This window comes from Lepisma saccharinum, chromosome 4 (genome assembly GCF_977018435.1).
Source record: "Lepisma saccharinum chromosome 4, izLepSacc3.1, whole genome shotgun sequence".
NCBI classification, from domain to species: domain Eukaryota; kingdom Metazoa; phylum Arthropoda; class Insecta; order Zygentoma; family Lepismatidae; genus Lepisma; species Lepisma saccharinum.
The window spans coordinates 47,833,507-47,845,667 of NC_139232.1; the positions used below are offsets into that span (position 1 = coordinate 47,833,507).

Genomic DNA, 12,161 nt, shown 5'->3' on the forward strand with positions numbered 1-12,161 from the left:
ATGTGTATTTTGCTGTATTTCATGAAGTAAAGCGTGGAAAATGTTGTTCTGTTTCTCAAAATAGTTGTTTTCTTCTGTGAATTAATATATATGCATGTGTTTGCATACACAGGTGTGTAATTTGCAGCCAAGTATAAGAATAAACTGGAAAGAAAATGTGTTAGTTGTAGTTGGATATGTAACATGCCAACCAATCTCTTATTATTATGTGGAGGGGAATAAGAGTCTGTATTATAATTTTACACTTTTTTTAAATTAAAGTTAATTAAGCATGAATGAGCAGCTTATTGGCCCTTTTTAGCTGGTGGTTGGTGTAATATTTAACTGGCATTTGACGTAAGACTTATGACAGAATGCATTTTTTTTAAAAAAAATACCAAGGTGGTTAAGTAGTTGTGAAAATTTTGTGTAGGTCATTGCTTGTTTGTCTAGGTGGCAAGTATTAATGTTTGTGATATTGCTTTCTAATGTTAAGGTTCTGTTGAACCTTGGGCTTGTTTCAGTAATTTTCTTTATTGGTTTCAAAGGAATATGCTCATGTTTATCTCGGTCACTTTTATGTGAAAAGCCATTTATCCATTTTTAGTAAATTTTGAAAATGCACAAATATTTTCTGTCGTTGTAATCAATAATTAATAGTGCATGCAATTCCACATGATATAACATTGTACACGTAAAATATTCTGTAACTATGAATCACATTATTCAGCATAGTGTACTAATATTAGAAAAGGGTTAAAATTTGTTATCTTTACAACTGTAACTATTTACATTGCAGTGCCATATTACAGTTTGTTATATTTATCAGATTCAGATAAACAAGTTTTTGGTTTACTGTAAAGAAAATACTCTCTTCAGAATATCTCCCCAAGCATGTGTGATTCGTATGACTTGCATTCACTATCATATAGTTATGTAAAGTTTCATATTGCCATAAACATGTTTTCTATTATAAAACCATAGTTGCAGAATATACATTCAATGCAAGAAAATTCTCCTGAAAACTCTAAAATGAAGAATATTATTTTGGTGCTCCGAAACACGATGAAAAATATTACTGAGCCAAGCCCATGTAAGGGAACTTTAAATGTGAATGGTTTATCTTTGTGCATATGGATTTTGTAGCAATTAACATTATGCATTATAACAACTATGTTCATATAAGCTTGCTAGTTTTATGCTTCATGTTAGAGAAACCAGTACTCACAGTGTGTAAAACTCACTTTCTAACATTCTACAGGGAGCCCCTGTTTCCTACGATCCCATGCCCCAGAATGGAGTTGCTACCCAGATGCTTCCCACCACCATGAATCAATATGGACGATACGGTGCGCAAGTGCAAGGTTATATTCCTGGAAATCCTTGGGTACCTACGCAATATGTAATGCAAGCTCCCCATGTGCAACAAGTAGAGGTATGATCATGTGTAACTTAGAATAAGATTATTTAATTAGGAACGATCCGTGTAAAAATTACTTGAAACTTCAAGGGATAGCACTAGGAATTTTTTTCTTCCTCCTTTCCTTTGATTCACAAGAACAATTTTATATTTTTTGTTGTATGGGAATTTTGATCATCGATGTGGTATGGGCTATTTCTCTCATGCTGATTGTTGAAATTTAGTGGTCAGCAAACAAAGCAAATTTGGAGTCTCCTTAATTGTTCCCATTAAGTTTTAAACATACAGAACATGTTGAATGAAAAAAAATAATACTTGTTTACTGTTATTTGCTTTGAATATTAAGAATGCAAGTGTGTGTGTATTCTGCTGATTCACAAAATATTTATAATTCTTAGAACATATTCTCCTTGTATTTGTATGTAAATGAATTTTGAAAATATTATTTCAAAAGTTCACTCTACATATGATTGCACGGAAGCTTTCATTCAGTAAAATGCTAACCTTCACATAATATGGGGAAATACTTGGTGAACTTGGTGTCTAATATTAACTTCCTTGCATCTACTCCAAAACCCTGGAAATTGGAGGAAGATGAATGTTGGCATTGTGAATAGTTGAGTGTACCCTCCACAAAATAAACTGCAGTATGTAATTTTTTTGCCTGTAAATTAGCATGAAACTTGGACTAACAGTTTAACTTAATTGTAACCTGGTTTGATAAGTTAACAGGTGTGAACATAATTAAGTACGTGTGAGGAAAAGATGCTAATGTATCATTGCTTTTTTTTTATCCCATGTTGCTTGTTACTTTAGAGGGGTGAGGGAGGGTGAGGCATGTTATGCCACATCCAGACTTGTATCTGTATTAAGGTCTATTATCATGATCGGCCAAGGGAGTCCATATCCAGCAACATATAAAAAATTGATGCTTATGCTTTAGATATTTTAATCATTTGAGTGGGAATGTATTTTGCCAAAACCTCAAGGAAGTGAAATGTGGAATGGATATGGGATGTTTGGGTGCTGCAACAATCATTCTTCGGATGTTTCATTCCCCCAGCCCTGTTTATGCACAGAAGCTGGTTGAGATTGTGTTTTTTTTTAAAAAAAAAAAAATGCTCTTGAGGTGCCAAAACTCATCAGGTGACTTCTTTGAAAAATTCTTGTACTATCAATGCACGGATTGAAATTTTAAGTTGAACAAGGCTGTACAGTTTCGGATTCACATTTTTTTTATCCGCCACTGCTGTAGTTTCCTCTCCCTCAGTGCTTAATGAATAAAAAATTAGCTGGTAGCAACCAACTCCACATCAAGGTTTGCTGTGTTCGTAGGAGACAACATGGAACTGAATGATTCAGGTGTGTGTGATGGAAAAGTTGAATAGGGTTGCGGGTTGAATGCAGACTCTCCTATCATGACCTGATGTAGATATAAGTCTGGACATGGATGGCTTTAAATGATTACATTTGCCAAAATGCTTCAGATGCAGCTATAATGAAATAACAAGTAAGATAAGGATATTGAAAATGTAATGGAGCGTTTATCCTTTTTATTAATGGTGTGTTATTTTCCCACATTTAGATGATGCCTACTGCAGATACTTCAGTTCAGTACAGTTCGATGCTTCCTCAGATAACTGCTCACATGTCCTCATTACAAATTGGGACACCCGGATCAGTAAGTTTATAATTTTTATTCCATGTATACAGATTATTTTCCTTGAATTAGAAATGACGTATAGTACAAACGCATGAGACGATTTCCAAGAGTAATATTCCAGGTATATAGTGGTCCATTGGAGTATTGCAATTTAGAAATATAATGCGGTAAAATTTATTAATATTAGGTCAGATGTAGATAGCACACAGTTCCTGTTTATATTATCTTCATGCATTCTTCTGAAAAATAATAGCTGGAGATAAAGATGAGAGACGTCAAAGAAGACATTCACGTTCACATCTTCGTAAATTTATATTATTATTTAATTTATTGAGAGAATTTGATAAAACACATAGTTTACACTGAAATTATCAATACAAATGCATAATAAAATTTAAAACAAAAGCAAATCCAGAGTAAATATCTCGTATTCTGATTAGAAGTGGTATTTCAATGTAATTTTTTTTCTTGTTGAATTGTGAAGATTCCTTATTTTTAGATGCATGCAAATTTCGTTTTTGACGAAAACACGAAATGTGAAATAACATGCTGTAATGTTCATTTTTCATGTTTCTGAAAGGTGAGAGGTGCATTTTTCTACCCTGTGTTGTCACGAAATAATGCGAAATGAGCTGCAAAATGCGAAATAGACTCTTACACACGAAATTTACCACTTATACACCGACACGACACTTTCTAAAGTCTGAAGTATCCTGAGAGTTATGCAATTCACGGAAAATTGATTAATTCTGCTGTAAATATTTGAGAAGTAAAAATGGACCCCTTTACACAGGAATAATCTTAATACTCTGGTAACTACATAAATGTGCTATTAGAAGGGATAAGTTTATTTCGTGTAATAAGTTTCAGTTTTAAATCAAATTTAGGATTATATTCACAATTTTAAAACCAAAATGTCATTTTTTATAGCACTTTTGATGTGATTATTCACCGCTATAACACCGAAATGTTATTTTATTTACCGCTTTTGAACCTGAAATCAACTCTGTTTTTGTACCGAAATTTTGCTTTTTTATTTGCCAAAAATATGTGCCTCTACTCATTTTACATGTTAAAAGGGAAGTTTTGTTTTGAATTGTAATGCAAATGATACCTCAGTGGCAAAGAATCAATAGCCTTATGAATAACCTGTTTTTGGACATATTGTTTATATTCATGCCTACCTTCATATTATTATTATTATCAAAAATAGTGAAAAATGGAAAAAGGAAAATAACTTCACACAACTAGTATCTAGTATTTTGTTCTAAACTCCACCCGGCCAAAGAATGGACTTGAAGAAACCCAAACTTTCCACCACATCTTCCTGTCAACAAGCTTCCTTCCCTCGCATTTCAGGGAGAGGCAGGGAATCGGAGACCCATTCGCTTGCTGCGCTGAGGCAACCATTAGACTTTGCCGTGCTTGGCCTTGTTGAGAGTGCCACCTGTTTCGAAAACAGCTCGAAACGAAAAATTTGGCAATGCCTCACCATGGCAACTGGAAAAAGCCGATTGGTTCAGTGACTCATGTGACCCTCCTTGGCTTTCGACAGAAAATATAAAAATAGAGTTTCCAAGTCCATTCCTTGGCCAGAACAACTGTAGGTAAATACTATAGAATTTTGACTTTCCTTGAATCTACAGTTACTGCATCATACATTCAAAGTTTGTGGACCCCTTAAAAACTTAAAATTGAGGTTCCACTGTATGCAGATATGATGGAATGTGCAGAAACCATGGGTTGTGGGTGTGCCGTAAAACGACCAGAACCAAAGACCCGTGTTGATATATATTTTGACTTTCAAGTTTTCTGTTGTAATGTTATATGTTGCATGTAGCGATTTATGTTGGTAGTGGAATGTCTTAGTTTGACAATTGATTATAGCTAGATTTTCTGTCAATAACATAGTTGTTGCTTTCTTAATTTTTAGTTATTCGATAGGCACAGTGACATATCTAATGGCTGTGTTGCTTCCATTTTATTCCAGTACATTGCTGCTGGACCGCATCCATATCCGTTTTATCCTGGTCATGCAGGACCTCTTATCCACGCTGTTCCTATAGACAATGAGCAGACTTCAAATGCAGCTTCACCAGAAGAGCCGTACCAGCCTTACCAGAACCAGCCTGCCAAGTAATTCCAGGTAATGGTTTGTGTTATGAATGATTCCGTGGATATTGATTTGCTTCATTATTTTGTGAAACGTTTAATTTTTTTTACACTTCTGGAATCTGTACTTCTACGTTATCATCTTGTATCCCTATGTAAATAGTATGTAAAAAATTTCATATGAAAGGTGTTGGTATGTTGAATGCACATACAAAAGTTCAGTCCCAAATGCAATACACACAAAAATAGATAAAAGGATCTCAAGGAGTTTGTATTTTGCAAAAAAAAATCTCTTTTTTATGATAATTTTACTTGTTAACCAAATAATATAATAGTGTTGAAGCCAGACATGTCATAATATCACAATAACCAGCAAGATATCTGGATCTACAAAGGTAACTTTTGTACCAAAAAGTAATTGGTCACCTACCTGAAGTGTTTGTCCTGGTTTCGTACTCTGTCAAACCTTGGTGGTGTAACCTTTTGCTGCTATAACAGCAGCCACCGTCTGAGGCATGTTCTCGACTAGATTGTGGAGGACATCCTCTGGAATGTGTTTCACCATTCCTCTTGCAAAATTTGAAGACTGGTGACAACAGATATTGGCTGCATCCCCTGGGACCTCGACTGCTGGTCCAACTCATCTCAAAGGTGTTCGATGGGATTGAAGTCTGAGCTCTGGGCAGGTCAATCCAAGCATTGAACAACACTGCACCTACCATTGTTATCTTGGTAGTAACAGGGGTCCATTTCGTAAATGCCACAGTAGTTTGGCACATTATTGTATAGAATTGTACAGTGTGACTGAGAGTCCATACTGCCATGGTTCCACAGTGGAGCACTCCCATGCCATAATGCCACCACCACCATATTTTCTTGTAGTCACTGCCCGCCACTAGAAGGGGATATTCCATTAGTGCCCCATCTATACTCGCCTGTCGGAATGGAACACTGTGAATGTCGACTCGTCGCTCCACGGAACTTATCTTCACTACTCCAGTGTCCAGTTGCAACAGTCCAAAACACCACTTGAGCCTCCAAACGTTATTGGCCTTTATGATATGCAGCTTATGTGGATCTGCTCTTACTGAATATCCGAGGTGGTGGGACTCGTGTTTGCAATGTTCTAATGGAAACTGATATTCCTGTTGCTGCCTGAAACTTCTGTCTGATGATGGCCGTCAGCAGTGCCTAGTTTTTGATGTCACCCTGTTGGTCAGAATTTTTGGAACGTTTGCCATTCCTACACTGTTCCTCCACATTTCACTTATGCAGGATGAATGCCACAGTTGATTTGGGCCTGTTTAACTTTTAATGCCCTGCTGGACAGCCTGCTGAGATGGCATCTCACAATTACACCCTTATTGAAGTCTGACATGGTTCAGGTCACATGAGGACTGCACGAGACAATAACCTACAGTCACAGGATGCTTAAGAACTTTGTGGTAGATAGTGTATATAGGTAACGCTATCTGTTTTATTTTTTTTATTTTCTTCAAATTCACAGCTGTGTGGTACTTCCTCTTAAATATGAATGGTGTAGAAGTAGACTTGACCATAATAAATTTAATCAAAGAGTGCCCAGAGTGCCCCCCCTCCCTTCCCCACTCCCAAGATAGCTCTGAAGACATCTAATTCGAACATGAACGAGGAGTGCCATGAAAGACAGCAGATTAAGTGGTCTCATGATATATAATGCTTCATAAGAATTTTCTTAGCTGGGGGAAAGCATCACCCCCCCAAATTTGATCACTGCCCCTGAGAAATTATCCTGTGGATGACCTTGAAAACAACCCTGTAAATGCAAGCATAAAAAAAAAATGTCCTAATGTACAATTTCTCTGGATGTATTATGCAATGTAGTCTTAACTACTACAAATAGCTAGTAATAGTAGTCCGTGTGTTATTTCAATAAGTCCCGAACAATGGCATTTTTCTCTTGATTTCAGGAGATGGGTGAGGATGCCTATCCCTTTCAGGGACACTGTCACTATTTGCAGATTGTAGTTTGCCATGTTTGTATCTTTTAGAGAATCTTATATTATGTTCTGAGGTTTATAGTTGCTCCTTCATGTTGCAGAAATTCTAGAATGTCATCTTCCAAAAATGGATGAACAATATCCTAGAGCGACTGTGTCAGGAACATATGCAATTAAAATATTTTCACACCCAGTGTGGAACATTGGTTTCTCTTTCAGTAATAAGGTGCACCTGATTATACAATTTACGCTAAGTTTTTTTTTAAAAAAAAATCATTCAATGAAGAGAAGAATGTACAGAAAATCAGACGAATGGTACATGTTAATAATAAAAACAAGCGTGGCCATAAATTGTATTAACAGTATATTTTCTTGTTTCAGGAATAGCTTGATGAAACTTGAGAAGATTCATACGGTTGAACTGAAAACTGAAACGACTGCAAGGAGTTCCAATAGGTCCCATCAAACCAGCCCAAAGGGACAAGTAACTGTCAGTCGAAAACGATTGAGTGTGAATAATAATTTTTATGCCTGAACATGTTGTACGTTGGAAACATTGGGACATTTTTCATATGTGGTTTTACTTGCTAAGTCATATTTGTTGACATTATGATGAAAGCACTAGAGATCCTCTTGCTGCTCATCAAATTCTTCCAGTACCTTCCAGAGCTGGCTCACTGAGGGTTTCTTTCTTGAAACTCCGTCTCCCCCTCCAAGTCCCCCCCCCCTTTGTTTTCCGTTGCACATAACAAAAAAAGATTGATCTGCTTCTCAGTTTTTTTTACATTGTTTTAGTGTAATCCTCACATTCCAGTATCACTTTGTTGCCTAGAGCTTATTTTTGTTTACTTATTTCTTGTACTATTGTGCCGAATTTGGCACGAATATCTGTGTTGACATTTTTAAGAAGTAAGAAAAATCAGGTTTAAAATTTCTCAGATTTTTGTAAAGGAAAAAGTTTTTAGATATGTGCCTTTCAGAATCCAAGACAGGGATTTATTGAAAACCAAGCCAAATTACCTTCTAGTTCATTGTTTCTGTGTTGTAGTTGTTGAAAAAGAAAATTAAGTTGACTAGTGTTGTAGACCATGCAGAACCAGCCCACGTAGCAAGTGTTGATCTAGCATGAGGTGTACGGAATCTGTCTCATGAATTATCATGTTTGTAAAAAGAATATTCCAAGAGCCCATTCTGGACATTTATAAAAAACAGACTGGGTTTAAAAAAATAAATCGGTTTTTATTTGTAGGTAGACTATTTTGTAGATAGGATCCTGTCAAAAGGAGTAGCTAGCGAGGAAGAATGTAGTTAAAACATTTTTCAGGAGGAGTGGTCATTGAATATAGACTATTTATCAGCCATAGCTGCAAAGAGAAACATTCTGTGAAACAGTGTTTGCTTTATACAAAAAAAGAAATACAACAAAAAACAAAAACCTGAGTGTACAGTGAAGTGATTTTTGTCATTTTTTGCTAGAGATGATTTTTCTGGTCTTGGAAGCGACATACTTCATATTGTTTCATCCGTCAGTAGTTAAGCTCCAATATTGAAATGAAGATTTTACTGTTAACAGAAGAAATTTAGTTTATTTTGGTACATCTAAATTTGATGGGAAATGGTACTATTTTTAAAAATGAAAACTGAATCTATATGCATGTAAAAATCATGCATTTTAGGATTTGACAACTGTCAAGACATCATGAGCTGAATAGCCTCAAGTGTTCCAATTTTGAAGAATTCAGTGTGTGACTGCTGTGCTACAAGATTCGGTGTTGCTTGATGTGAACATTCTAATGAGTGAATAATAAAAAAAAAAAAACAGCTTTATTATGGAAAAAAAAATGTCCAATGTTGGACGGTAGTAGTTAATTGAAGAAATGGTGTAGTATAGATGTAATTCTCAACTTTTCAAGTGAAACTTGGATTCAACAGGCAGTTAGTTAGTATGGTAGCTTGTAGGTATAGTTACCTTTTTTTTCTTTTTTTTTCTGTAGCTTGTAGTAGCAAGACTCAAACTGTGTGTATGTGCGTCCAGGTTCCACCGAGAAGCAAAAAAAGCTCAAGTTGGGAAAGAGCATGTCTAGAGCTAAGTCAGGTGTTTTTCTCTCCCCTTTTTCTGTTTTTTTCTTTTTAAGTTTTCATATACATGTATGTTCCCGTGTCTGTTGTCACCCTGTGGAGTCCATGTGACAGTTTGTATGTGAAACAAAAAAAAAAATCTGTAGTGTGTAGAACTTACTTCTTAAGGAGTTAGCATTGTAGGTAAAGTAGTTATTAGATGTTTAGAGGCTGATTCATAGCAAATGGGTTAAACAAATGAAGTTTTTTATTTTCGAGAAACTGCAGTTTCTTTAGGTGTGGAAGTTTTTTGCCCAGGGCATTGGCCAGTTAAGTGCCCTTAGTTTTTTCTCTCTTCCCTAGTCTCAGCTATTTGAGGAGTAGGTTTGATTTCCCCATGTTTTTTGAAACTACATATTGAATGAGAATTTACTTTAGGGAGCTTTAGCAGAGTGAAAGAATAATAATAATAATACAGAGATGTTTATTTTGTTACAACTTTTGTGAGAAGTTCTTGTTGTGAGTTTATAGATGTAGTTTTCCAGGTTAAAAAAAGGGGTTCTTGAACACATCGAGCCTATGCAATGATGATTTCATCTTTTTTGAAGTCATCAGGGTCATGTGACATGTTTGCATAATTGATGACATTGTGAATACGCCAAGTTCCTTGTAAATAACAGTGATGTGCTATGCTTCAGCCTCTTTAGGATTCAAGATAGGAAAAAACTTTAAAAAAAATACAAAAAGTCATAAAAATTATGAATATTGTACAGCTTGCCCGATCAAGTGGACTCTCTCTTAAAACAGTTCAAGGGTTGTTAGATGTTTTGTGCATTCCAGTCTTCCCATACTAGGGAGAAAGTGATGCAGAAATTGTACAGTGAAAGGTCCTCATAAATTGAAAGATTGCAATGAGAAAAAAGGATTGTGGAGGAAAGGATCTTTATTGCGTACAGTGATGTAGCACTGTAAGTTAAGTGTAAAGAATGAGTGTGTACAGAGTTTCTTGTTGCCAGTTTTTCTTCCTTCAAGAGTTTTTATTCTTTTTCTGTCTCGTAATAATAGACATATTTTTATGCCTGAATCTTGAAAAAAAATGAAAATGCAGACTGATGGACGTTGTCAACATATTTTTTTAGCATTGTGATACTGCCAATTTTGTTTTATAGATGAACATTTTTGCCAGTATTAGTGATTTCATCATGATGATAGAAATGTTATTTGTATGAGTTAGTGGTAGGAGTGATGCGGTCTGGAACCGCTGTGATGTCAGGTAAAAATATTTCATCAAACCTGAAAAAAAAAAAATCATGTTCGCCTAAGTTTGCCTTATCCACATATATATGGTACAAGTCTCAAGACTTGGTTGTGAATGCTGTATGTGTTTTTATGAATCAGAAAAATCTAGTTCTCATTCCAGTTGTGAAGTTCTATTTCTTGATATTTGCATAAGTTTGTGGTGTATGACAAACAACTAAAAAAAATACTGTATTCTGTAGTTTTTGGTGTTTAAAAAAAAGTTTTCAAAACATAGCAGTAACCCATTACTTTGACTGATTATTCTGTAGTTCAATGGGTTTTAAAAAAATACAAAATGTGTACGTGTGCACGTGTTTGTGCATGTCTGTGCATGTGAGCACGTGCCCGTGCCATGTAGACAGACATTCACATGCACATTTCTCCAACAGGACAGTTACAACCCGAATAAAGAACTTCCTGTTGTCTTCATACCTTGTTCTTCCAAGTTTGAAAGTTAATTGTTATTACTTCTAACATGAATTACAAGCTCAGGTGCAATGATATTAACATACTAAGTTATTTGTCATCATGTGACAGAATGCTAGTGAGTGTAGTTGTAACAGGTGAGCTTAAATGTATTCACAGATTTATTGAACTAGGGCACTGCCTATCTAGGTGTAAATGTATGTCTGTCCAATAAGACTGGATCAGCAGGGGGAGAACTGATGCAGCGTGACCAGTAGCTAGTTGATCGGAGGCTGAATCGTTAAATGTAAAAATGTTTGGGGCCAGGATCTGTTGAGCAGTATCATATTTGCTCATTGGTAGCCATTCAGATATTATATGACAAAGAACTGATTTAATTACATAGATTTAGTGTATCGAGGAGCAGGACTCTTAATAAATCCCAAAGAATTCTGTCCCCAGCCATGTGGGACCGTATGTTCTAGTTTAAATGTACAAATAAGGTAACGTAATTATGTTTATCACACTTTATCTCTCTCTCTTTCTCCATCTCTCTCTGTCCTTGCAACTTGTGATATTTTGTTTCTAAATGGTTCAGATATTTCATGAGTGTATTTGTATAAATCTTGGTCATTAGGTTACCAACAAGAAACTCTGCCCACAGATTGCGTTGGGGCTGTGTGAATCTGTTGGATGCTTGTACCCAGATATTGTGGGTAACTTTGGTTGTAAGTAAATGTGAGGTTGGGTTTTTGTGGGTGGGGGGGTGAGATATGGGTAAAACAGGATGTGCTAACGTGAAGTCATTTTGGCTCCACACCTGAAACTTCTTGTTTTGTTGAAAGTCTCTTCAGATCAATAAAGATCCATGTTTGAAAGCAGATGGTTAGTAGGTGTATGCTTTTTGTTTCTCCTTTCTCATATCAAAAGGCTAAGTAATGAAACCTCCTATTCAGACTAGTGTGTTTCAAAAGTCATGAAAATTTGTAGATATATTTAACTGGTTTTTCTGCATTATGAAGCCATGTCATTGTTATATACTTTTAATCACCAGTTCACTTCATACAGGAAATTCTAGAATTTAATGAAAAGTCAATGTACTTTTTGGGTCATAATTTGTAGTTTCATGACTGGCAGGTGCAACCAATAGAGGTCATGTGAAGCACTTGTGGATTTAGGAATAACAATTTTATGGGAGGGGGAGGACACATTAGTGGTATATTATCTGTCAAGAATTTTATGTGCA

General features: G+C 35.7%; 1 protein-coding gene across 6 annotated transcripts in view; it reads left to right on the forward strand.

Annotated features, from left to right (window-relative positions):
* shep (RNA binding motif single stranded interacting protein alan shepard) overlaps positions 1–11,798 on the forward strand; it is a 154,735-nt gene extending 142,937 nt beyond the window's left edge. For 5 of the 6 annotated variants that reach the window (XM_083120477.1, XM_083120480.1, XM_083120479.1 and 2 more), the window contains 4 exons: positions 1,241–1,414; positions 2,985–3,080; positions 5,053–5,208; positions 7,535–11,798. In XM_083120477.1, coding sequence (XP_082976603.1) covers positions 1,241–1,414; positions 2,985–3,080; positions 5,053–5,202 — 420 coding nt within the window. In that variant the 3' untranslated portion in view covers positions 5,203–5,208; positions 7,535–11,798. The remainder of the gene's footprint in view (positions 1–1,240; positions 1,415–2,984; positions 3,081–5,052; positions 5,209–7,534) is intronic. The other variant, XM_083120482.1, reaches the window with a different exon arrangement.
* The last annotated feature ends 363 nt before the right edge of the window (positions 11,799–12,161 follow it).